Below are 27,896 nucleotides of genomic sequence, written 5' to 3' on the forward strand. Positions count from 1 at the left end.
GTTTTTTCACTGAATTAAGATACTGAACCATTTTATTTTATTAAATTAAAACAAAATTTTGAAACCATTTTAGGTTTCCTCAAGGGTTGGATGGTCCAACTTCTTGATCTAGAATACTAGTGACCAAAGTAACTATTATTTTACTGTAGAAAACTCTAAAAGATAAATGGATCCTTCAGATCAGAGGCTGGAAGGGTGCTTGTATTCATATGTTCAACAAGCAATAAATGCCATAGCAAAGCTACTATATGCCAAATATGGTATGATTGGAGGCAAGAAAATTACTTGGATGTTAAGTCTCTACCTATAAAGCATGTGCCATTTCCCTTTTACGCCATACTCTTTACTTGTCTGCTGGTTCTGCCGTAGTCAGCTAGATAACTCAGCAGTTGTAAGAAGCTCCCCCAAATGCTGAAGATCACCTGGACAGTGTGACTGGACAGTGAGACTGAAGTCAGTAGTTGAGGAGACTCCCCAGGAGTCAAACTCAAGACAGGGTGGGGAAACAGCTTCCTGAAGAGCTATGAATATCAGCCTGAGAGGGCAACATTTGGGTATTTTGCTGTAAGAATCGTAAGTGATAATATGGGTACAGCAGTCCAAGTGCAAACTTTTGACTGTCTGCAAACAGATAAACAATAGTACAAGGTGATATATTCAAGGTACTAGATGAATAGCATCAATAGGCCCTACAGAAGCTCAGAGGAAGGAGGGATTAAACCTGGCTGAGATAACTGGGGAAGGTTTTCCAGGAGAAAATTAATCATGGGCTCTGAATGAAAGGTAAAATCCATACACAGAAAGTGGGTGATGTACAAGAAAAGCAGGTGGTAGGTGTAGTATGAGGTAAACCTTTTTAAATTCCCACTTCTGATTGAAGGACAAGCTGTAGTGGTAGGTACATTATGCTGCTTTGTGTCTTTCACAAGATCATGGAACTATAAAGGAACTTAGTGATCATAGAAACCAGCTCCCTAATTTCACAGCTGAGGAACCTGAAATCTAGAAAAAAGTGAATTGCCTCAGGTTACACAGCTTGCCTAGCTAGTGGCATAGCTAGGACTACTTGACTATCCTAGGACTACTAGATTATCTTGCAGAAATAAACATTTTAGAGCAGGAAACTACAGATTATAGATTCAGGAAAACTACATCCTTTCTTTGTGACACTTTGTCCTTTGGTGTAGGGAGATCTGTAAACTTGTTAATATTTTGGTATTTCGATATAATTAGTTTCCTTTGTAATGGTATGTATTTTATTTTATGCATTTAAAAATGTTCTAAGAAAGGGTCCATGACACAAAAAAGGTTACCAACCCTTGAGAGGGAGAGAAAAGGAAAATGAATTGTACTCGTGTGCTGAAATAGAAGTTATCAGGGCCTGAGCCAAATGAAGCTTAAAGAGCAGAGGCATGACAATTCAAACAGTATGAAGTCATTTAATAGTTGTAGTACTGGAAACTTTTACAACTGAGGTATACTGCCACCAGGTGGGAGCTATATAACAAAGTTAGACACCCTAAGAGGGAAGACACAAACCAAACACAGGACTGACAATATATAGATTGTTATGATTTTTTCTTTTAATAGGAAAATATACATTTTTGTTAAAATAGTTAAATACCCATAGCCAGTGTGTATATATGTGAATTTTATGATATGTATAAGGTTTGAGCAATCAGTGGGAATTATAATCAGTTTTCCCCCAGTGTGAATATACATATATATTCACATACATTATGTGTGTGTATGTGTATAATCTTTTAGGGTAACTGTGAAAAGAAATGCGCAAGATACAGGCATATGAATATACACTAATTTTAAACCTTTCTTCAAAATCTAACATGATCCTAATCTTATACAAAGAACTTCATGTTAAAACCTTTTTGGATTGGTATAAGCTCCAGTGCTTTGGTCCAACTACGAACATGTACATAACACTTCAGGGTTTACAAAATGCTTTGGATCCCTTACATGATATTTATTAGTTAACAGTACTAGTAATCATAGTATTTCACATTGGTATAGTGCTTTAAGGATTAGTGATTTACTTGCAGCAACTTTGCAAGGTTGGCAAAATATTGCTATCCCTATTTTACAAATAAGGAAACAGGCTCTGGGAGGTGTTTATATTCATATAACTAGTGAGATGTGTGAGGGGATCGGAGTCTGTCTCCCTGCGCTCCCTTCCAGTCAGTTGATGTAAGCACAGAAAGAGGCAGATAACAGAGGTAATGAGATATTAAGAGTATACATCCTTGGATGTTCAACTCTCTAAACTCCACTTTCTGAGAGATGTGGTATTTCCTACTGGACTGTGCAAGTAAATCCACTACAAGACACCCTGGCCAATGGTGGTAGTGGTGGTGGGATGCCGAGAAGACAAACTCCTCTCCCCTTCTGCCCTCTGGCAGAGGTACAAAGGTCACATTCTATAAGGCTGATCCCTGCCTTGAATTCCTCAACTGTTCAAAAGGTATTACTAGTGCCAAAGTCCACTTCCAGTTCAGACCTTTTTCCACAAAGGGATGACAGAATGAATTTTTTGCACTGCTACATGAATACCTCCTTAGCTCTGACATTTGTCCCGTTTACAAAAAATTAGCTGGGAGAAAGGGGATACCAAATTCCACCCTTCCTCTCATACACATATCTCCAAGTACAGTAGGTAGTTGCAGAGCTGGGTCTTGAACCCAAGTCTTCAGGGATCCAGGTGGTGCAATTAAAGAACATTGGATCTGGAGTCAATCCAACTTGATATCAAAGCCCTTATCCCTGCTCTTTCAGAACTATCCTGACTTGAGCTTAGGGAATCATTTTTGGAGCTACCTCTTCATGTCCCTTATTCTCCAACAAGAAAGTGTTATTTTCTCACTTCCTTTTCCCCCTGAGATTACTCTGTGCTCTATGACTTAAGTGAAGCTATATATTTGTCACAAAACCAGATATTTCTAACAGCCTAATGGCCCTAGCAGTGAATTCAAATACAAGCCTCCTCAGTTAAGGGAAATATGAGTCTTCCAACAGAGCAAAACATTTTGCAACAAAACGTACGTGGAGAAAAAAGTTGTTTTATCATAGTAAATGAAAATAACAGGCTATTCATCAGAGAATATATAAGAATGAAGAAATAGGAATGTTAAAAATTAACATTAAGAAGTCAGTGTGGTGTAGTAGTGGATTTGGTCAAGAAGACTTGATTTTGAATCCTACCTGACATATTCTAGTGATGGAACTATGGATAAGCCACATCCTCTTTGAGCCTGTTTCCTCCTGTAAAATAATAATACCTAGTCTGTATGTACCTCACTGGGCTGTTGTTTGAGTTAAATGAGATAATGTATATAAAGCATTTTGCAAACTTTAAAGATTTATAAAACTGTCAGTTATTCTTATTATTGTATTTTAAAATACAACTTTTGGAAAATCATATTAAGATAAAGGGCCTAAGGTTACTAGTTTTAGTCACATTTGTTCTTTATACTTTTTTATAATAAAGATATAGTGTAATGTAGTATAATAGTCAATTGCAAAAAAATTTTTTTAAAAAGTTATTTTAAAATTTGAAATTTGGAGTCATAGGACCAAAGTTTGAATCTAGGCTCCACTATTTGCCTCTTGTGTAAACCTACGCAGGCTACTAAATTTCTCTATCCCTCAGTCATCACTTCTGTAAAATTAAGGGGTTAAACTATATGATCTCTAAGGGTCCCTCCTAACTCTAAATCTTATGATCTTATTAAATTCATAAAGATTCTAGCACTGGGCCACTTTTCATTCATTTGGGAAAAAGGCACAAATTACAGGGGGAGCTCACTAAGAAATCAACAAAACATCCTTGTGAGCTGAATTAGCTAAAATAAGTCATGAATTGGCAATTTTAGGGTTTATCTCCAATAAAATGCGCGATACTTTGGAGCTGTGAATAAGTTTAGAGTGTTGACTAAAAGCTTAGAAGGCTGTCCGAATTTCACTATATTTAAGAGTCCTATGTTGAATGGGTATAGTAAATCATGTTCTCTAGCATGAATTTTATGATGATGAATATTTTGAGCAGTGAGATTGTAATCATAGTTTTTCCCCAGTGTGAATTCCCTGGTGTTTAATGAGATTAGAGCTCTCACTGAAGGTTTTTCCACATTCATTACATTCATAGGGTTTTACTCCAGTGTGAATTTTCTGGTGTTTAATGAGGTTAGAACTCAGACTGAAAGCTTTTCCACATTCATTACACTCAAAGGGCCTCTCACCAGTATGAAATCTCTGATGTCTTATAAGGTTTCTACTTTGGCTGAAGGCTTTCCCATATTCATTACACTCAAAGAGTTTTTCATATTCATTTTGCTCATTAGGATCTTCTTCACTGTGCATTCTCTGGTGCTGAAGAAATGATGAATACGTACTGAAGGCTTTTCCACACTCATTACAATGATGGGGGTTTTGTGCAACATGAGTTCTCTGATGTTTAGTAAGATTAGAATTCTGGTTGAAGGTTTTTCCACATTCATTACACTCATAGGGTTTTTCACCAGTATGAATTCTCTGATGTTTAGTAAGATTAGAGTTTTGGTTGAATGTTTTTCCACATTCATTACACTCATAAGGTTTTTCACCAGTGTGAATTTTAAGATGTCGAATAAAAGATGAATGCACACTAAAAGATTTCCCACATTCATTACATTCATATGGTTTCTCACCAGTGTGAATTCTCTGGTGCTTAATGAGGTTAGAGTTCTGGTTGAAAGTTTTCCCACATTCATTACACTCATAGGGCTTCTGTTCTGTATGAATTTTTTTATGTTGAATAAAAGATGACCGTGCATAGAAGAATTTATAACATTCTTTACATTCATATTGCAGCTCTTCAGTATGAATCTTCTGGTGTCTGATAAGGTGTGAGCTCTGACTGAAAGCTTTCCCACATTCTTTACATTCATAGGGCTTTTCTATAGTGTGGATTCTTTGGTGTTTAATAAGGTTAGAACTTTCACTGAAGGCTTTCCCACATTCATTGCATTCATAAGGTTTTTCACCAGTATGAATTCTCTGGTGCTTAATAAGGTTTGAACTCAAACTGAAGGCTTTTCCACACTCATTACATTTATAAGGTTTTTCTCCAGTGTGTGTCCTCTGATGATCAATAAGATTAGAGCTCTGACTAAAGGTTTTCCCACATTCCTTACACAGAAAGGGTTTCTGTCCACTGTGAATTCTTTGATATCCAAAAAGAGTAGAGTTCTGCTTGAATACTGTCTCATATACATTAGATATATATGGTTTTTCTTCAGTATGGATTCTCTGATGGATAATTAAGTCTGAATTCTTTTTGAAGCTTTGGTCACATACATCACAAAGATGAGGTATCTCTTCTGTAGGAACTCTCAAGGGTCTACCAGTGTTTGAATTCAGACTGAGGCTGCTATCAAAACCACTTCCTTCCTGATCTCTTTCCTCTGGGGAGGCTTTCTTATGGATCAGTGTCACTGGTGCAAACTCTCTTTCCTGGGAAAAGGGTTTCCTTAATTTTTCTCCTGTGAGGTTTTCCAGATCTCCCTCAAATCTGCTTTGATATTCAAATGCTTCTTCATACCCAGGTTCCAGGGAAATATCCTCTTCAAGTCTTTCTGACATCATGTGCCATAATTCCATTTTTTTCAAAAATGTCCTGTTTTAGAGGTGATTTTTTTTTAGTTCTGTCTTCACAATCTGAAACAATAAATACAAAACTCAACTGTCATTCATACCTTATTCTAGAAGAAAGGAAATAGGGAAGGAACAGGATAATCCAAATGAAACAAATGCCTCCTAAGAAGATGTAGTATTGATGGGGCTATTGTGAGACTCAAATGAGATGATTAATGTATGTAGAGAATTATATAAATGTCAGCTAAAATCAATAATACAACTCAGATTTTTACATCATTTTCCTCACAACAATGCTTATATGTATTTATTTTTGCATCATTTTCCTCACAACAATCCTTATGTATATAATTATGCCTATGTTATAGATGAAGAAACTGAGGCTCAGAGAGGTTACATGATTTGCCCTAAGATTATACAAAAAGTAAATGCTAGAGATGAGACTGATGCAAACCCAGGTCTCATCTTTCTCTAAGTATAGCTTTCTTTCTACTATTACCCCACTAGATCAAGTCTGAGGAAAGAAGAGTGAAGGAGGGAGCCAAAGTGGAGGAAGAAATGGTGAGCATAGTGGACAAAGTGAGTCTACAGATTAAGGAGAGCCCATGGAAAAAGATGGGAAGTATGACTGGGGGATGAGGAGAAATGGGGAGCTCTGATATGATCAGACTTCATCAAACATTTCAAAGACATGTAAGCAAAGCTGTGTACTAGGTACTAGGATTATAATGAGGAATAGATGTAATGAAGATCAACTTTGTCTTCAAGAAAGAGCACTAAGGAAGGCAGTGGAAAGGGAATAAGCATTTCTATAGCATCTACTATGTGTCAAGTGTTGTCCTAAGTTTAAAAATATTATCTCATTTAAATAAATAAACATTCTTTAAGTGCCTATTATGTGCCAGCCACTATGCTAAGCAGTGGAGACACACACACACACACACACACACAGGAAAAGACAGTCTTTACCCTCAAAAAGCTTACAATGGGGGAGACAACATGCAAACAAATATATACAAAGAAAGTTATATAAATAAATAGGAAATAATTAACAGAGGGAAGGCACTAGAATTAAGAAGTGTTAAACCTGAAAGCTGGTTGAAGGAAACAACAGTCTAAGTGACAGAAAAATGCATATTACTTATATTTATTCATTAATTCCCTTTAAACTTAGCGGATACATGCATGCATGGGGGCCAGACTAAGTGTGACTCCCCAAACAAAGAAATGAGTAAGCTTAAATACATTTTTTTTAGTCCTAACACAGCAGCCTGCATTACATCACTTTTATGACCTCCATGTATGTTAATTATGATACAAAACAAGGATTTTCCTTAATGGAATAGATTGTAAATACAACAAATCAGATAGTTGACAAAGTATCAATTGAAATTACAACCCAGGATCTCTGTGTTTAATTTGCCATTAACATTCCATAACATAGTATATGCCCATAAAATATTAAGATAAGGAAAAGTCACATAATTCAAGATAGTGTCTGGGGTCAAGGTTTTCACCCTTAATGGCCATGGACAGAACAAGGAATGCTCCATCTGGGTTTGTTGACATATGATAGAGACTTCTCTGAGCTTACTCAGAGAACAAAGAGACTGTTAGGATCAGGCTTTTCTTCTGGTTAATTAGTTCAGGCTCTGAGTCTTATTGAAATTACAAAAATGATATAAAATGGTATAAAATATTCCACAGAAGGATTGAGGAAAGCCTTCAATAAAAGATGGGATTTTAGTAGGGACTTTAAAAAAGCCAGTGAAGTCAGTGGGGGGAATTGAGGAAGGAGAGCATTCCAGACATGGAGGACAGCCAGGGAAAATGCCTAGAGCAAAGTGAGAGTGTGTTAGTTGTGGAATAGCCAAGAGGCCAGTATCACTAGATTGAAGAGTAGGTGGTGGGGAGTAAGAAGTCTGGAAAGGTAGGAGGGGTTTGCATCTGGCCAATGAGGAGCCTGGCAGGAGATTCAATGTGGGGGTCAATAAAAGGACTGATGTCCATCTGAGTCCTTTGTACTCCCTCCTGTACTCTGTTCAGGGGATGTACCCATTTATTCAGACTGAATAAATGTAAAATATAATTAAAACGTTCCTGGCTTCCCAACGAGTATTGTTTATTCCTAGACAATGTAAGTATGTTTCTAACATAGTGTAATGACACTAGCTATTTCCCTAGATTGTGGACTGTATTCTTCACTTCACAGAGGAGACTTCAGAGCAATGAGATCCAGCACACACTCCCTGGGGGAGCTATGCTCTAGCCTGCTCATCATCACAGGCTGTAGCAATCTCATCTAGCTCCACTCAGTACTGACTGGCTTCTTTTTCTTTATGGACTAACACAGTCTCACTGTCTCCTCTTGAGGCTCTGCTAGTTTCCATATGTAACTTCATAGAATACCTCCGACACCTCTAGGTCATGGAGAACCTGTAAAGTCCCACGCTGAGAGAAAATGTAACACCTCTCTGACCAGTGCATATCCTGCAAGCCAAATTCTGACACATAAGAGTAAATGGCTGCAGGTGCACAGATTAGCAACAAAGAATGCCCTTTAGAGAAGCCTTGTAACTATGTTCCCCCTGTAGAGGGAGTTAATGATTTAGGTTCCCAGAAACAGCTGGTTTATGTGTCTTCTTCCTTCTAAAACAGTGGGAAACTTGTAGCTCTAAAGAGTTTTGAAATGGATATTGGAAAAAGTCCCTAGCCTGGTCAGAAAGCCAGTCTTTCAGAGAGAACTTTGGGGAATGGGGAAAATTCAAGAAAAGCTAAAGGAGGTTGTTCATTTCTTACTTTTCATAGATCATATAGCCCGGGTACAAAGAGCAGAAACCCTGCCCTGAAAATAAAAGTCTTGTCTCTGAGCCCAGATGAAATAGGAATCTTAACCTTGAACTGAATTCAAATCCAATAATTCTCCAGCATTTTGTCATTACAGAGGCCCTTCTAGATGCCTCTACTCCTTCCGGGTGGAGTACACAGATATACCTGCAAATGTCTCTGACATCTGAAACATGCTCCTACTATAGCCCTGAGATCTCTTCTATTGGGTGAGGGAAAGAGAATCTAATATTGCAAAGACTCCGAGTGTATATGTGCTTCTGCATTTGATTGGTTTTCTTTATCATTATGTGTCTGTTTCCAACTTATCTATTTTCCCTCTAATTTTTAACATCTCTTTTGTGCTTATTTGGTGGCTTTTTTAATTTTTAAAATTTATATTCAGTTCATTAATCATCTTTTTTTTCTATTTTGTTAATGTATAATTGTAAGTATACAATTTTTCCTGAGGGCTGCTTTAGCAGAAATCTTGGTGTGTTTTTTCATCATTATAATTTTCTTTTAGTTAGTTATTGTTTCTGTGATTTGTTCTTTGACCCACTCATTATTTAGGATTTTACTGTTAAGTCTCTATTTGGGTTTATGTTTGTGGATCATTAAACCAATTACTATTTTTATATATTGTGGTCTGTAAAGCATGTATTAACTATTTCTGCCTTTATATACATATATATGCATATACATATATATTATATATATATGTGTGTGTGTATATATATATACATATATATATATATGTATGTATGTATGTATGTATTTGCTCTATTCCTTTACCGTTCCATTTAGATGACATAAGTCTTTTGGCCTTAGTTTCTCTAATATTTTGTTTAGTTTCATATTTTCCCCTTTTGTTTATCTTTCTGTTAGATTTGCCTAAACCTGAAAGGGATATTGAAGTCTCTCACCATTATTGTGTTACTATGTCTTCTTGTAGCTCAGATGTTTCCTTTATGAATCTGGATGCCAAGACATTTGGAACATATAGGTTTACTATGGATATTGGCTTATTGTCTATGGTTCCTTTAGCATAAGGTAGTTTTCTTGTTTATCCCTATTTATTTTTTGAATGTTTGTTTTTGTCAGATAGCATGACTGCAGTTCTTGCTTTTTTTGGATTCATTTGATGAATCATAAATTTTAACTATCCCATTAGGGTTAGGGCTGTGTCTTTGCTTTTTAAATATATTTCTTATAAGCCACAGATTGTAGGGTTTTGTTTTCTTGTTCTAATCTGTCACTTTTTTCATTTTATTGGATTGTTTAATACAATCACATTTAAAGTTATGAGAATTAGGTTTACATTTTCCATCTGTCTCTAATTTTTTTCCCTCTGATGCTATAAAACACATTATTATGTCTTTTAATTACTTCACCTTAATCTTTTTTAAAGTGACCCTGGGGAGAGTATTCTGGGAAAATGGCAGAGTAAGTCAGAAGATTCCAAGCTCTCCAGATTTCCCCCATAAACCAAAACAGCTCTTCAGGGAGAACATAGAGTGGTAAAAATAAACAAGAGTTGGGAAGGATAGTAGTCCCCCAGAGAAAACCAAACAGAAGAAAAACTCCAGTACTAAGGTTCGGTCCTTGTGAAAGGTAAACACCTCCAGGATAGTTCCACTGAAACAGAAAGTGGGGGAGGGCCCTGGGGCTAGGTGGGTTGGGAGACAGCCTCAGGCCCCAGCCACAGGGATTTTCACTTCTTGGACAGTGTGGGCAGGTGTCTTTGAGGGAACCTCTGCTGATAAGGGAGGCCAGGGTCCCTCTGCCCTGTGCTGCTGAAATGAGGTCCTGGGCAAGAAGGAACCAGCACAGGCCTGGTGAGTGGAGAAGCAGTGGCAAAGGGACACTGCTGGCTGTGGACACTTACAGGAGGGTAGAGTCTTTGGTTTCAGTTCCAGGCCAGAGGGGAGAACTGAAGGAACCTGAGGCTACAGGCATCTCTCCACCCCACCCCCACCCCCACCCCCATCCCCATACCCCAGCTCTGGAAGTGATTACAAGAAGTTGTTATGAATTAAAAAAAAAATAAGCAGGCAAAGGAGAAAGAATCCAACCACAGAAAGTTACTATGGGACTAAAGAAGACTGGAGATCTTCAGAGGAGGATATTGAAGCAAAAAAAGCCTTTCCTACCCCCAACAGTAACGTCAAATGGTCACTTGTCCAAAAAGAATTCATAGGAGAACTTTAAAAAGACTTCAAAAATCAAATGAGAGAGACTGAGGAAAATTTTTTAAAAATCCAAGAAAAACAAGAAGGTTATGAAAAGAAAGTTAACAAACTGGAAAAGGAGATCCAGAAACTTAAGGAAGAAAATGACTCCTTGAAAATTAGAATAGTGCAAGGGGAAGCCAGCGAAGTTGTAAGAGACCAAGAGATAATAAAATATAAAGAATGAAAAAATAGAAGGGAATGTGAAACATCTTATAAGCAAAACAACTGATCTGGAGAACAGATGAAGAAGAGAAAACATAAGAATAATCAGACTACCTGAAAGCTATGATCAAAAAAAGAATCTTGACACAATAATACAAGAAATAATTACATAAAATTGTCCTGAAGTGTTAGAACAAGACAAGAAAGCAGAAATAGAAAAGGTACACTGATCACCACATGAAAGAGATCCTACAAGGAAAACCTACAGGAATATCATACCTAAATCTTGAAACCCCCAGCTCAAGGAGAAAATATTACAAGAAGAAAAAAAGCATTTCAAATATAGTGGAGCCACAATTAGAATCACAAAACACCTAGCAGTGGCTACTCTAGAAGACTGCTGTTTTTGGAACACTATATATCAAAGAGCAAGAGAACTAGGATTGCAGCTAAAAATATACCCAGCAAAGTTAAGCATAATCCTGAACAGAAAAAAAAATGGGCATTCAATGAATTTCCAGACTTTCAGGATTTTATTGCAAAAAGACCTGAACTTAGTAGAAAATTTGACATACAAGATCTAAGAGAATTATAAGGTAAACATCAGACTAATTATACAAGGGACTCAATAAGGACAAACTGTTTACTTTTTATATGAGGAAATGTAAACTGTATGTCTGACTGTAATTAGTAATTGGGTAGTTTGAAAGAAAGATTGAGGTAGAGCAGAATATGATATGATTCTAAAAAGTAATGATGGGGTGCTTGGGTGCTTGTGCTTGGACCCTAATTCTTTTTTATTTATTTATTTATTTATTTTTTTTATTTATTTAACATATTTAGTTTTCAGCATTGATTTTCACAAGAGTTTGAATTACAAATTTTCTCCCCATTTCTACCCTCCCCCCCACTCCAAGATGGCGCATATTCTGGTTGCCCCATTCCCCAGTCAGCGCTCCCCTCTGTCACCCCACTCCCCTCTCATCCCTTTTTCCCTTCCTTTCTTGTAGGGCAAGATAAATTTCTACTCCCCATTGTCTGTGTATCTTATTTTCTAGTTGCATGCAAAAACATTTTTGTTTGTTTTTGAACATCTCTTTTTAAAACTTTGAGTTCCAAATTCTCTCCCCTCTTCCCTTCCCACCCACCCTCCCTAAGAAGTCAAGCAATTCAACATAGGCCACATGTGTATCATTATGTATAACCCTTCCACAATACTCATGTTGTGAAAGACTAACTATATTTTGCTCCTTCCCAACCCATCCCCCTTTATTGAATTTTCTCCCTTGACCCTGTCTCCTTTCGAAAGTGCTTGTTTTTGACTACCTCCACCCCCATCAGCCCTCCCCTCCATCATCCCCCCCATTTTTTTTTATCTTCTTCCATCTTCTTTCCTGTGGGGTAAGATTCCCAATTGGGTATGTATGGTATTCCCTCCTTAGGCCAAATCTGATGAGAGCAATGTTCACTCATTCCCCCCTCATCTGCCCTCTCCCCTCCTCCCACAGAACTGCTTCCTCTTGCCACCTTTATGCAAGATAATCCACCCCATTCTATCTCTCCTTATCTCCCTCTCTCAGTATGTTCCTCTCTCATCCCTTAATTTGATTTTATTTCTTTTAGATATCTTCCCTTCATCTTCAACTCACCCTGTGTCCACTCGCTCTCTCTCTCTCTGTGTATATATATATATATATGTGTATATATATATATATATATACACACACACATAGATATATACATACATACACATTCATCCATATATATACATAAACATATATGTATGCATATTCCCTTCAGCTACCCTAATACTGAGGTCTCATGAATCATACTTGTCATCTTTCCATGTAGGAATGTCAACAAAACAGTTCACCTTTAGTAAGTCCCTTGCAGTTTCTTTTTCTTGATTACCTTTTCATGCTTCTCTTGATTCTTGTGTTTGAAAGTCAAATTTTCTATTCAGTTCTGGTCTTTTCACTGAGAAAGCTTGAAAGTCCTCTATTTTATTGAAAGTCCATATTTTGCCTTGGAGCATGTTGGACCCTAATTCTAACATCAAATTTCTCCTTAGCCTCTGCTTGGATGCCTGTGACTGGACCCCAATTCCAAAACCACATCCAGTTCTAAAATCACATCTCTCCCTAGCCTCCAAATACTGTCTCAGGCAGTTCCTCTCCAGTTCAAGGGCAGCATGCCCTAGCAAAATAGTTATCTCTCTTCCTGATATTGAGGCCAACTGTACCTATTGAATTTATTGGTTTGGACTCCCTGTGTACGTGCTGAACTGGCTGTGTACTGGGTCATAGAGATATTTACTATTCATTGACCTATCATGTGCATGCTAGACCCAGACATATGTATACTCCCTTACATTCATTTTGTCTAACAAGACATTGATGGAAGCACCCTGGATATTTCCAGTCAGCCCTGACCATTAGTTGACTTAGTGACGTTTCACGGCTAAAACCACACCTCCAGGTAGCCCCTCTTTGGGCTATTTCCCAGTGAACTCTGGGTAAGATACCTGCGCAGTAGATACAAAAAGTGCATGTTCCTTTAAGAACTGACCACCCCTTAACCACTCCCTAATCCCACCCCAAAACAACTAATTAATATATTTGGCAGATTTCACCCCAAAATATCATATATAAACATTAACTGCACCCCTCTAAGTTTGCAGGTTCCCTAAGAATTCTTGCCCACTGAAAAGTGTAATAAATCTTTGCCACCTTGACTTAAAGAATGCTTGAGTATGCAAATTCATTCCAGATGGCCTTGACCCTCTCCAGTACTCGGGTCCTTGAGGGGTACCCACTCAACTACCCTCTCTGGGAACTCCAGTCTTGGGGTTCCTGGACCTCGTCTTCCCCAACTCTCAACAGTAATACTGTCTAGGAAAAAGTAAAAAGAGTAATTATCTTATACAAAAGAGGTATGAGAGGAAGAATTGACACAGAGGAATTACATGGGGGAGGAGGGCTGTTAGTTCTGGAACCCTGTGCCCATCAAGAATGGGTTAAAGAGCGAACAATACATATATATTTATAAGGATATAAAAGTCTTCTAAATTCAGAAGAAATAAAAGGCCAAGGGGATAGGGCAGGGGGAGAGATTTTTAGAGGGAGGGTGAGAGAATAGGATAAGGAGGAGTATAGAAGGCTGCCTAGATTAACAGGGTGTGTGGCTGGAGAGAACAAGGGAAGAGTCTTTGGAGGGAGTAGGTTAAGTAATAGGAGAGCAAGGTTGCTGGTAGAAGTAAAGTAGAGGAGTCAGGAGGGATAGGAAATAAGAAATACACACAAACATAAAATAAAAATGAGTAGAAGAATTTATTACAGAAAAAAGTGGGGTAGTAATCATGATCTCAGACAGAGTTAAAGCTAAGATAGATTTAATCAAAAGAGAAAAATAGAGAAACTATACTGTATGTCAGTCATATTAATCAATGTTGTTTTAGACTATTTAAAATAACTAGATATTATAAGGTTGGAATATTGCTGTGGTATATGAAATGATGAGTTGGTGGAGTTAGAAAAATATGTTAAGACTTGGACTTATGAAGGAAGATGTTATCCACCCTCAGAGAAACAGAGGACAAACAAGTATAGTGTGGTCTTACATGGATGCATATGAATATATATCTATGAGTATGATTATAGATATCTAAGTATATGTATATATATGCTTGTGTACATAAACACACACACATCCATGATTAATGGTAGCCTTCTTGGGGAAGGAAGGGGGAAAAAAGAACAAAGTAAAAAGCACACAGCAGAGAACAAAAGCAAACTTACAAGGAAGCAAAGATGGACAGCACTGAACACAATGTGTAGTATTTATTATATAGGCTTTCTTGAAATCGAAATTTATTTTTTGAATAAATAATCTTCTCATGTTCTGCTGTGCACATAGCAATGCTTTTTTATTTTCTCATTTTGTATTTAAGTTTGTAATATGTTCCTCTTTCTTTTCTTGTGTATTTAAGTTTTAGAAATAAAAAAAAGAAAATAAAGTGGCCCTATTCCCACTAGTTCTCTTCCCCTTACCCCTGATCTCTTCCTCTCATGTCTGTTTCTTTTCCTGTGGGGTTTGCTTATTAGTTCCTTTTCCTCTTCTTTTATCTAGTTATATAAGTTTTCCCCCACATATACACACCTTTTTTCCTCTCAGTAAAGTAGGCTCCCCCTTCCTCTTTAGTGCTATTCATTAGTTTAGAAAATTTCATTTTTTGCATCCCTTTCCAAAAAGGCTTTTTCTTACTCTCTTCATTATCCATCTTCTGTCTCCTCTAAACCCTCATTCTCTGATTCATGACCTCGGTAATTATCTAATCTCTCTCTATTCTCTGTATTCCTCATGCAATCAATATTTACAAGGTACTAGGCTTTCTCCTCTAGGCAGTTTCTGCCACTGCCTTGTAGAACTTGCCCCATGGATTCTCTTTTCCCACTGTTCCGCACTCTCAGAACAATGCTGATTATTTCAAGTGTCAGAGAGGACAATGCTTCATGATTAGGCCCCCTCCCCCCCTCCACCACTGATACCCTCCCCCATTACTCTTTTCCCTTATCTACTTCAAAATATCTTCCTCCTCTTTGTAGGTCCATGCCCCTCCTACTCCTCCAGGAGTTCCAATTCCCCTCCTCTCCTAAAGCAGTGTGAGTTGACTTTTCAAGTACCAAATCTCTCTCCTACTCCATACCCAGTGCAAGGTCCCCAGTTCCCTTCACAAAACCATCTCTCTTCATCCATAGGAGCATTCATCAGCGGAATCCCCATTTACCACCAAATCAAGACTTCCTTCCTTTCCTCCTTTTTTCAATACTCCCCATTTCCTTCTCATCCATTTCCTTGAAGGCTTTTTTCTTACCGAGACCATGAAGATTACTTTCCCTTCATTGCTAGCCCTTGTTTTGGCTCAGGCACATCACATTCCTCTGTATCCCCTGTACCCTCCCCCTTTTATTGCACACTCTCATGTTGTAATACAGTTCTACAAAAAACACTGATTCGCCTATAGGCAGGGTGTGGCCAAGTTCTGTCCATAATGTCTCAGGCCTGTTTCTTCACTATTAGCTCTACTAGTCTTCTGCCTTCATCCCTGTCTTCTTATGTACAATTAGTAAGAAATCTCTTACTGGTCTCTCTGTTGTCACTTAGTTATTGTTGCTATTCTTGGTTGTTTTAAATGCCTCTTTATTTTTAAATATCCATCTGTTTTTATTTATAGTTAAGCTCAGATTTGCAGGATAAGTCATTCTAGGCTGCATCCTGCTCCACTGCTCTTTGGAACATATTATTCCATTGCCTCCTATGTCTTATGATGAGTGCAGAATAATCTTATGTTGTTTGAATTTCCTTTTCTTTTGTAAGAGATGGGGGAGTAGTTTTGTTTCTGCACAGTTGAAAGCATTCCTCTCCTCCCCCTTCCCCCAAGCTTTAGTAGAATGTAAGTTAGGTGACTGATTGGAACTACTTCCAATCAGAGCTCTGATCTAGCAGAAACCAGGCCTCAGGTGGATCAGGTGAAAGGTCAGAGGCTTGTAAGCATGCTTAAACAAGCCATTTGAGGAGGGCATGATGTAGGCAGTCAGGGGGTTGTGTATGGCCAATGAAGAGCCTGGCGGGAGATTTGAAGGGAGGGTCTATAAAAGGATTGGCTTCCCTCTGAGTCCTTTGTACTCTCCTGTACTCTGTTCAGGGGATGTACCCATTTATTCAAACCGAATAAATGTAAAATATAATTAAAGCACCCCCAACCTCTACTGCTTGGGTGGCATCCTTTTCTCATGAGAAAGAATAATAAATGCCTTTTCTGATTTTGGGCTCGGGACTCCAAATTCTTTATTGTGCCGCTGCACACACTTTGCAGTTGAAGATCTTTCTCCTGATTGCTTGAAGAACTTCTTGTTTCTGAACTGAATTGTTAAATTTAACCACAATATGTCTTGGAGTTTGCAGTCTTGGGTTTTGTTTTGAGGCAATTTATGAATTCTTTCAATTGGTCTTTCATTTTCTATGTTCAAAAGGTCTGGGCAGTTCTTTTCTATTATTTCCTGCATCATGGTGTTAAAGGATGTTTTTGGTCCTGTCATGTTCTTCTGGAAGACCTATGATTCTAGCTTATCTCTAAGCATCCTGTCTTTGAGATCAGTATGTTTGCTTGCAAAGTGAATATATTTTCTTTTAATTTTATTGGGTTTTTGCTTCTCTTCTTCTAGATTGTCCTTTATTTCTGTTTATTTGTATTCCCAGTATATTGTTCTATCTTTTGTTTCTTTGGTGAGACTTTCCATCACGGACTCCAGTTTTTCTATTCTGCTCATTATTTTTGCTGTGGAGACCATAAGTTCTGCTCTCATAATTCTCATTTCTCTTTTGAACCACTCAGGAACAGTGTGTTGTGATTCCATGTTCTCCTCCACAGGGTTTTCTGTCTTATCAAGCACTGAATTATTTTCCTTTGTTTTGCAGTATTAATTCATAGATACTTGAACTCATTTATTAGACCGGGAAGCCACATTTCCTTTTACTGTTAATGACTTCCCTGTTAACTTATCTGCTTATGTTTAAAATCTTTGGTTTTTCTTCTTCCTGATATCTTTGGTAATTTTAGCTCCTTTTTGCCTTATTTTCCCCTATTACTCATTTTCTGAGGCTCTCACTTGCTTCCTTTTAATGATGGTTTTTTTGGGGGCTGAATCTCAAAGCATCTCAGCTTCCTCTAGTGGTACAGCAGTCTAGGCCTCTGCTCCAAGTGACTTCTGGATGGACATAACTGGCTCCAGCTGAGCATTGAGTACTTTCCTCCAGGCTTAGTGAAGTGTCACACAGCCCAGTCCCCACTTCCTCAGTTCTTTGATGCTACAAGGTTGATTTTTGTAGTTTAGTTTCTGAAGCTCGGCAGGGTGGGGATGGAGGTAATGATGGGATATGGTGCCTATTTCCAGCCCAGACACATTTTGACCCTTTCCCACTGTTCCTGTCTCTCCTGCAGAGATCTTTTGCAGCACAGAATACTGCCCACCATGCCACTGGCTGTATGGCCTCAGTGAGCTTCCAGAGTCTGGGGCACTGCAAAGACATGCTGGCAATCTAGCCTGAGCAGATTTCTACAGCCTGGAGCTGAGATCTCCATAGTACTGGAAAGAGGGAGGACAGACCAGAGTGTGGGATTGAGTTTTGTTGGCAGTTTGAGTGGGTCAGCTAGTGCAGTCTTGCTGCCAAAGGCATTGGATGTCAGGGAGTGGTACTAAGTGAGTTCAGTGTAGTTAACAGTTCATGGGTTTGTTTTTTAATCTTCTTTTGGATTCCAAGTACCCTAAATCATAAAGACATTGAAATTACTTTATCTTTGGCACATAATTTCAGTTTTGGAGGGGTCAAGGGGATCAGAGAAAATGTCTAATCCTCCATTTTGTTTATACCATTGACCCAGACTTCTGCTTAAGATTATGATATGTGAGCCTTCCTGTGTGTATAAGTAAACAAAGGCATGTATTTATGAATTGTAGTTTAAGTGTTTATGAATGCATTGACTCTTATGGGTGAATCATTGGCATCTAAGAGTAGTGAAAACAATCCTGAACTTGGGGTCCAACCTGAGTTTGAGTCCCAGCTTTTTAGTTCAGTGATTGTGGGCAAGTCACTTGGCCTCTGAGCCTCACTTTTCGCATCTGTAAAACCTGCACTAATTTAACTTATAATTGTGAGGAAAGCATTCTGTAAAACTAATAGGTACCACATCAGTGTGATTATTACATGGGATTGTCATTGAGTATCTCTCTTTCTTTCCAACTATAAATCTACATCTACATATCTTTATATCTCTCTCTCTCTCTCATATATATATATGTAGACAGGTAGATACATTAGATATGGCTGACTGCAAGTGCTCCAGCATGTGAATGCATGGAGTTTAGGACATACAAGGATGAGGCACAATTGGGAGAGGTTGGAGGCTTAAGAACATCCTTTATGACAACAAAGAAGGTACAATAAGACATAAATGGAAACTTTCCTTCTGAGTATAGTACCTCAGGAGGCTACAAAGGCCAAGCCTGAAAACCCTGTGGTCATGTAATTTGGAAGGCAGGTAGATAACTGGGGAGAATAACAAGGAAGAGCCTGGCTACCAGGGAGCAATCCACATGGAATTACTCATCCTCTGGACTAGGCCAAGAAACTGTGGGCAACAGAAAGAACATCTGTCTTTAAAGGGAAAAGACTCAACTTCTCCACTGTACATGGAGGAAGGAAACATCAGGAAAACAGTCAAAGACACATTGGGACCCCAGCAATGCTATCTCAGGTAAGATAGAGCTCACCTGGGGCTCAGCTGTCAGAGGCTCAGCTGGCATTTCTTGGTCTCCTGGGATCCCCTAAGGGGACAGACAGAACCTGGGGAAAAATGCAGAGCTAGGCAAAGAGAAATTAGTACAAGGAAGATCAGCCTTACTAGCAGAGTCAATGGTTCTCAAGTAATATGGTTTCCAGATACCCTACGCCCTTGGCTGCCCTCCTCAGGACACACTTTGACATTGGAATTGAGAGTCAGGAAAATTCCCACCACTGGTTCAAATCCCAACTCAGGCACTTATAGCCTGGGCAAATCACTCTCTAGCACAGTGCATAGGAATTTAGGAAGACTTGAGTTCAAATTCTTTTTCAGACACTTTCTAACTGTATGACCTTTACCTTGTCTCCATTTCCTCATCAGCAAAATGGAATGAACCTCTCAGAGACCCCTGTCCTGTGGGACTTTGATATTCCTACTCAGGACTGCTTTAACATCCTGACCACACATTTCCTTAATCTCCTAACTTTAATGGTGTCCATCTTTATTCTACTCCAGTCATATTCCAGAAATGAGAATAGTAGTATAGAGGGAGGGAAAGTTAATGCAGGGTAAATAGAAAATGAAAATAGTAAAGGGCAATTGCTTAAGAAGGAAATTGGGAGAACAAAGGAAAAATGGTGGTAACTAATGGAAAATGAAGAAACAATGTGAGGGTAATGATAGATCAGGAAGATGGTGATGAGGTAATAGAGCAGGGTATTTTGGGGGAAACTATGTCACAGTGTGTTGGGAAACAAGTGACTATACTGTGTGAATAATGGAAAGAAAGGACAAAACAGAAAAGATGGCAGGATCAGGAAGAGGATATTGAATGACTATGTGACAATGGAAGGAGGTAACAGGAACTGAAGAGAGGCAATATGCTGTTGTAAAAGGACTACTGGACTTGGAACCAGGAGACCTGGGTTCAAATCCTAGCTCTGATGACTAAGTCAGGATAAGTCACTTAGTCTCAGTTTTTTTTTTAATTGTAAAACAGTGATAATAACCCTCCACCAAATTCTTATTTTGATGCTCTGGTATGATAGGAGCCCAGGTAACCCAGGGCTCTTGAGAGATATGCAAGCAGAGTAAAAACTCTAGCAGTTTCTCTAAAATAGGAAGGCTGGAGGTAGAGGCCCAGTGATGGACTATAAATCTATGGTGAGTCCTAGCCTTTGCAGAGGCCTGTCACTAGCCATAGGCTAACTTTTTCTAGCCATATAATTACTTAAGGATCATTTTCTCCATCATCATGGAGGGGCTGTGAATTATTAGTGGAGGGAGTACCTACATCAGTGAAATAATAGATCCCTGAACTGCTATTTAGACTGACAGGTATTTCTGTGGAGAATGTGCTTTTTTGCAAACCTTCAAGTACAACAGAAACCTGAACTCTTATTATTATCTCTTTGTGGATCATGACAAGGGATTAGTACCTGATAAAGCTGAGACCAAAGCTGAGTCCCAGGTGAGGAATCATTGGCATTGAAGGGATAACTGACTGGTGCTGACTTCAGACACTTTCCCTGGGTCACTGTAATATCAATTAAGTTGGGACTTTTTTTTACTGTTTTAGAATGATGAATTGTCTTTGATTGAGCCTTACTAGGTGCAAAACCCCAGGCCCAAACCCCTATCTACTAAGTGCTAAGCCTATGTGGGCGTGAAGCCCTCAGGGTCCTAAGGGGAACTGCTAAGTCCAGAGCCAATAGTAGGAGCCTGAGTTTTGGTGGCTCAGATGATGTTTGATGACAGCTAAAGAGGATATAAAAAGAGAGAACAGAGCTATTTGCTTGAGGCTCTCACTCCTGGAGGTGGGAGACTCCAGGCAGCCACTCTAAGAGCCTCCTGGCTCACCCAGATGTTGATGGTTTCTTGGTGACTATGAATTGTATTTGGTCTGTTTATAATGTACATTTTCAGTTTGTTTGTATTTGCTCTGAAGTTCAGGGTGCTGGTTTTTTCCCCTGAACTAAGTTAATGATATGTATGTTGGATTAAAGTAAGATTGTTAACCCTCTAATGCTACTTTCCTTAGTAAAGCAGATCAAAGAACTTGTGCTGGCAGCATCCTTGTTGTTGGGCTTGTCTTGGTCTTTCACCCCCATGGCAGCTGTTAGCCAAACTGTTGCAAGTCACCATCTCCACCTCCTTCCCTTTCAAGAGCCCTTATTGTTGAGCACAGCTTGGGATCTAGGGACCACTGGGAACAGGGACAGGGCATGAGGAAGCCAAACTTGGCTAAGAGGCCAGAGATTATCCCTCAAGAAACAGGGTAGGTGAAGAGGAACTCAGTATCTCTTACATTCATAATTTAAGAGAAGGGGGAGAAGGAAGCCCAGGGAAATGAGGAGGCCAGTTCCTTGTCCACCAGGGAGGGAGATCCCTTCCAAAGAAGGGAGGTTCTTACAAACCACAGACAGAACCAGGAAGTCCAGGAGAGAGAGCTCTAGGCCTCTGGAAAGTTCGAGTGGGGCGTGTGGAGATAAGCCCAGGAAACACTGCCTGTGTCTGTGCCAGGCCCCAAGTCAATTTCCCTAAAGTTGGTGCAAGTGTCCGCAGAAGACACGAGCCCGCAGTCTCCTTGTGGACTCGGAATCCCAGACTTAGAAGGGACCTGTGGGGGCATCTTGTTCGATCCACAGCTGACCATGTCCAGCAAGTGCTAGTCCTGCTCTCCGTGAACACTTCTAGGGTGGGTGAGCCCACCACTGCCCCAGGCAGCACCCCCCCCCCCCCGGAAGTTTTCCCCGGTCCTCCTTGCCTCTACGATGAGTTCCATTTATTCTGTCTAGGTCTTGTTTGTACATCGTTGTTTGCCCGTGGTCTCCCCCATTAGACTGCACTCCTGGAAGCCAGGGGCCGCCTTTACCTTTCTTTGTATGACCAGGGCTCAGTCCGTGCCTGGCACACAGTAGGCACTTACTAATGAATTTGCCTTCTGTCTTTAACTTCCACTCCCGCCCACGACCGCCCTTCTGACACTGGGAGAGGCTCAGCAAGTTCGAGCTCTCCCACCCCTCAGCCTTCCCGTCCCTTCGCTAGGTCAAGCAGCCACCCTCCTACCCAATCCCTCCAGGAGCCTGCTCTCCGCCTCCTCCCATCCCGGCCAGCGCCTTGGGAATCCCCCCGAGAAGCTCCAGCCGGCGGGAGAGGCCGCGTCCTTTCCTCCCGGGAGAGGCCAAGGCCGGAGGTGAGCTGCCCTTTGGAGTGAGCATAGCAAGAGCTGGGGACGTGGTATATATGTTTGGTTCCGTGACGGGGGTAACTTCCTCCCCTCGATTGGCACCACCCCTTCCCCCACCCCCGTCCCGTGACCCTTCTCGGCCTCCGTTCCTCCCCGAGGACCCCGCCTACCCCTCCGACCTCAGGGCCGAGGCGCGAAGCACTCACCCTGTACCCGGGCCACGCTGGGGTAGCCCGATGCGCACCAGCCTAGACAAACCCCGAGACGAGCTCCCCACAGGAAGTACCGTCTAGCCCAAATCGGATGAGGGCAGCGTGCATTAGGGGCCTCTCTATGCCGCTGGGAAGATCGCCCCCTCCGTCTCTATGATTGCGCCTCCCCAATCCCACCTCTGCGCCCTGTCTTCTGCAGAAATTCCCCTGGTTCAGCTCTCTGATGACCCAAGCTTGCCCTATTGTCACTCTGAGGAGTCAGAGGCCAGGGTTCGAATCCCAGCTCTAGTGTATGTTGACCTTATGACCACGGCAAGGGCTTTCCTTTTCGAGGCCCGCCTCAGTTTACACACTTTACACATATACACACACACACCTTTCCTTTTGTTCTATTAAGCGCTTAAGGATGTTCTTATGGCCTTTGAAGTTTAATGCCTAACGTCTTTCAAATTACAAGGATCCCCTAGTCCCCAACTAAAAAGATGCACATTTCCAGCCTTTCTGTCCGGGGCTGTGGTAAATTTTGAGATGGGTTAGGGTTGCCAACTACGGGCAATCATTTTGTTTGCACTCACTGGCTATATTTAAATTGTCGTTGCATTTGTCCTTCGTTCTCAGAGAGGACCGTGACATCAGGGAGAGGATGACATGACTTGCAGGTGACTTTGATTTGAGGGGGGGAGGGCTGTGCAAGGCGACCAGCTTCACCTTCTCCTCCAGAGCCATCTGGGTCCAGTGACCTGATAGTCACCAGCATGACTGGAGATGACCCAGGATGCAGTGGGATACCCTGGCCCTTTTAGGCTAAGGCCTTTTCGTATTCTCACTTAGAGTGAGGTAACGCCCACAAACGTTTATAAAGCACCTTTTAATGCACCATAGCCATGGGGAGGAGGTAGAAAGATTAAATAAGATGTCGTTCAAACAACGGTGCTGCTGACATTACAGTAGTCCCTCAGACAGATAGCATTTGTCGAGTGCCTACTATGTGCCACGCATTGTTCTAAAGCACTGGGGATACAAATAAAAGCAAAAAAAACCCCAGCCTTCACAGTCTAGTGGGGGAGACAACATGAAAATAACTATGTACAAATAAGCTATTATATACAAGATAAATTGAGGGTAATCTCAGCTGGGAGGAACTAAGATTAAGGAAGACCCAGAAAGGCTTCTTGTAGCAAGTGGGATGTGAGCTGAGACTTGAAGGAAGTCAGGGAAGCCCAGAGGTAGAGGTGAGGAGGGACAGCACAGGAATGGAGGTGGTTAGGGAGGAACAGCCAGTGGAAATGCCTGGAATACAAAGGAGTGTCTTGTGGGAGGAACAGCAAGGAGGCCAGCGTCAGTGGATTATAGACTATGTGGAGGAGAGTAAGGAATAGAGAAGGCTAGAAAAGTAGGAAGTGGTCAGCTTATGGAGGGCTTTAAAAGCAAAACAGATGATTTTATATTTCATCCTGAAGTTAATAGGGAGCCTCTGGAGTTTATTGAATAAGGAGGTGACGTGGTTAGGCCTTCACTTTAGGAAGATCAATTTGACACCTGTTTGGAGGATGGATTAAAAATGGGGAGAGACTTGAGGCAGGAAGTCCAACCATCAAGCTATTGTAATAGTTCAAGTGTGAGGTGATGAGTGCATGTACCAGTGGGTGGCAGTGTCAGAGGAGAGAAGGGGGGATATACCAGAGATATCGTAGAGGTAGAAATGGCAGGACTTGACCACTGATTGAATATGGTAGGGTGTATGTGTGTGTGAGAGAGAGAGTAAAGAGTAGAAGATGGCATTTAGGTTGGGAGCCTGGGTGAATAGGAGAATGACAGTACCTTTGATAATAATAAGGAAGTTAGGAAGAGGGATGGGTTTTGGTGGAAAGATAATGAGTTCACTTTTCAATATGTTGAGTTTAACATGTTTATGGGATATCCAGTTTGCGAAGTCTAAAAGGCAGTTGCAGATGTGAGATTGAAAATAGGGAGAGAGGACAAAATAGGGCTGGATAAACAGATTTGAGGGTCATCAGCATAAAGATGGTAACCGAAACCATGGGAAATATTATCACCAAATGAAATAGGGTAGAGAGAGGAAAAAAAGAGGGCCCATGACAGAACCTTGGGGTCTGTCCAGTGTGTTTGCCACTGGACCTAAATGGCTCCCAAGGAGAGAGTTCACATAGGAGTAAGTGAACCTCAGGTTAAGAACCTGAAGCTGATGACTTTGCACAACCTTCCCTCACTTAAATCCAATTCGCCGGCAAGTCATGACATCACTTTCTTGATGTCCTGGCCCTCTTCGAGAAAAACATTCCACAACTGGGTGAAGATCAAGCAAAGGAGATAGAGGACAGACAGGTAGGAGGACAATGAAGAGAGAACAGATTAGGAAAACCTAGAGAGAAGAAAGTGTTCAGAAGAGGGTGATGGACAGTGTCAAAGGTTACAGAGAGGTCAAGAAAGATGACAACTGAGAAGAAGCCATTAGATTTGATAATAGAACAATTTTATAGTTAATCCTGGAATTAATGGGGTGCCTCTGGAGTTTGAACAAGCTTGGAAGTCAAACTACAAAGAGTTAAGAGTGGGAAGAAAAATTATAGTTTTTTCAAGGAGCTTAATAAAAGGGAAGAGATAAATAGAATGATAGCCACTGTCAATGGATGGATGAAATGAAGTTTTTTTTTTTTGAGGATAGAGAGATGTGAACCTATTTATAGGCAGTAAGGAAGCAGCTGGTAGAGAAGAAGAGACAAGATTAGCAAGAACAAGCACCATAAAACAGATGATCTGCTGGAGAAGATGGATTAGAAAGGGGTCACTTGTGAATGCAGAAGTTACCTTGGCAAGAAGGGCCATTTCTTCATGTGAGACAGGGGTAAAGGAGAAAGTCACAGAAGACATCTGAGTGATATTGATGTGGATACAAATGGTGCCCCTATGAGTTAATATTAAAGGTTGCTTTTTCAGTACCCTGCGAGGTCCCTCCTGAGCCTGAGGGCACCCTAAAGTCTCTTTCCCTTATCTTGAAATACCATAAAACTTCCCCCTTATCCTGGACCACAAAATTCCTTGTCTACCTCATCCTGGGTCATAAAATTTCCCCTGTCTTTCTTATCCTGTCATTATGAAAACAAGCCCCTGTCCCTCTGTAAATTCCTAGTCCTTCCAGGGCTAGCCCGCTGCTTTTGCATCAATAAAGCTCACCTTGGTTAGGAGAAAATCATCTAAGTGAATTATTTCACACATGAACCATCTCTCCCAACTCTGAACCTCAACAATATGAGGAACAGGGGAGAAAAGGGAGATCTTGTGGATAGTCCAATGTTTTCAGTGAGATATGAGGCAAGGTTCTCAGCTGAGATAATGGAGGGAGAGGGAACCATGAGAGTTTTGAGGAGGGATGAAAAGGTTTAGAAGAGTAGCTGGGATGAATGGGATAGTGAACCAGTTAGGGAAGCATAAAAAGATGCCTTGTCACAGTGAGGGTCCAGTTAAGATTATCTATCATAAATCTGTAGTGGACCCATTTGCATGATTTTCTCCAGCTTCCTTCAGTAGCATATGAATAGGAGAGAAAGCTGCAGATGGTGGGGATAATCCAAGACAGAAGTTTGACAGAACAAGAACTTTGATAGGACAACAAGGCAAGGGACTCAGGAGAAAAGGATGGTGTAGAGTTGAAATGATTCACCAAAGGCAGGATAGGGAAGAGAGGAGAGAACAGCTAGTACTGGAGTGATAGCCTGGGAAAGAACTGTAGGGTGGAGGGACTGGGAATCATGGGGAGAACAAAGAACAGGATTTGGAGTTGTACAGCAGAGGGAGAAGTGGAATGACAGATCAGAGGAAGGAATTTCAGTTACTGAACACGGAAGCAGAACAGTTATGGGTGATGACAAGATCAAAGTTATGACCATTTCTGCACATAGCTGAGGTGGAGTAGGTGCTGAGAAATGAGTAAATTGAAGAACTGGAAGATTAGGGTGTTTGAGGGAGTATGTAGGTATATTGAAGTCCATTACTGTGAGCAAGAGTAGGAGAGGAGAGAAAGACCGTAAGCCTAGCTGACTAAACTTGTTGGGGTCCTCTCACCCCTGGTAGTCCTTGACCAGCAAGGACCTGTCTCGGTACGCAATGATGAGGCGGGAGTCAAGATGGAAGGAACTCCTATTTATTGGGAGAAATCATCCGTTTTTATAGGGTTTGCACTACATGGGCATAAGCAAGTGGCCAATGGGTATGAGGATGACAGCATGGGAAGGAACAGAAATGTTGCAGAGGGACAGAAATGTTGCAGTACGGGTATATTGTTACACTTTGTTCCGGTATGGGTATCGGTATGGGCATGGGAAGGATCTGGATTGTTGCAATGTATGGTACACTATGGTATCTATGAGGGTATGGGAAAGATTAGGACTGTTGCAAAGCGGTTTCTGTAGGGGTACAGGAACGAGGAGGGATGTTGCACTATAGTATCTATGAGGGCATGGGAATGCTCAGGCATGTTGCAAGGTGGTATCAGAGCTGTATGAGCTACGTGAGACACGAGGCAGGATGTCCCCGTAAAGTATCAAAGATGTTCCAGTAAGTAAAGTAACAAAGCATTGCGTTAGGCACTGGTTCAAGAGCATTAGGTAATGGCCAGCTGGGTCCCTCCTTCTGGGCTTGTGTGTCCCTCGTGGACAGGCTCTGCCTGCATGTGTAGGTAGACTACAGGAACTTCTCAAGGGCGGAGGCCCTCCCACCAGGTGCCTGCTGTTCCACTCCTACTAAGCTTGTCTGGTTTACCCAGAAAACAGGCCAAGTGCTAGGGCCCTAACAGCCCCGGGGTTGGCACCAACCCCTTACATAAACTCACTGAGGAAAAAGTGCCCCAGAGGTCTGTTGACAACAGGTATCAGCATCTTGATTGGGACACAAATATGAATTGAAAGAACTTCAGAGGAGGTTACAGAGTGATGATAGTAGAGGGAGAATATGGAATTACAAGGGGTGTTCCAACCACTGCACTATGACCAGTGAGTTAGGGGCATGAGTCAAATGCAACCAGCGCTGAAAAGAAGCCAGGGCAACTTTGTCTTTAGGTCAGGGCTATGAACGAAACCAGGGCTGGAAATGATGGTTAGAGAAGTTGCATCATCAGCAAGGAGCCAGGTCTCAGTGAGTACAATGAGATGGAGGGAAAGAGGATGGAAAAAATGAAATCCAGTTTGTTACCTATGGAATGGGTATTCCAAGGAGCACAGTGAAAGGGTTGGGGTAGCTTTAGACTGTGATATTTAGGTGTTTGGTTGAGG

General features: G+C 40.8%; 1 protein-coding gene across 1 annotated transcript in view; it reads right to left on the reverse strand.

Annotated features, from left to right (window-relative positions):
* Positions 1 to 4,068: 4,068 nt before the first annotated feature.
* Positions 4,069 to 27,896, reverse strand: part of LOC118833536 (zinc finger protein 135-like) — an 87,159-nt gene continuing 63,331 nt past the window's right edge. Inside the window, exons 9-11 of the mRNA XM_036740901.1 lie at positions 22,276 to 22,412; positions 5,034 to 5,665; positions 4,069 to 4,781 (exon numbers count right to left, since the gene is read on the reverse strand). Coding sequence (XP_036596796.1) covers positions 4,069 to 4,781; positions 5,034 to 5,665; positions 22,276 to 22,412 — 1,482 coding nt within the window. The remainder of the gene's footprint in view (positions 4,782 to 5,033; positions 5,666 to 22,275; positions 22,413 to 27,896) is intronic.

This window comes from Trichosurus vulpecula, chromosome 1 (assembly GCF_011100635.1).
Source record: "Trichosurus vulpecula isolate mTriVul1 chromosome 1, mTriVul1.pri, whole genome shotgun sequence".
NCBI classification, from domain to species: Eukaryota; Metazoa; Chordata; class Mammalia; order Diprotodontia; family Phalangeridae; genus Trichosurus; species Trichosurus vulpecula.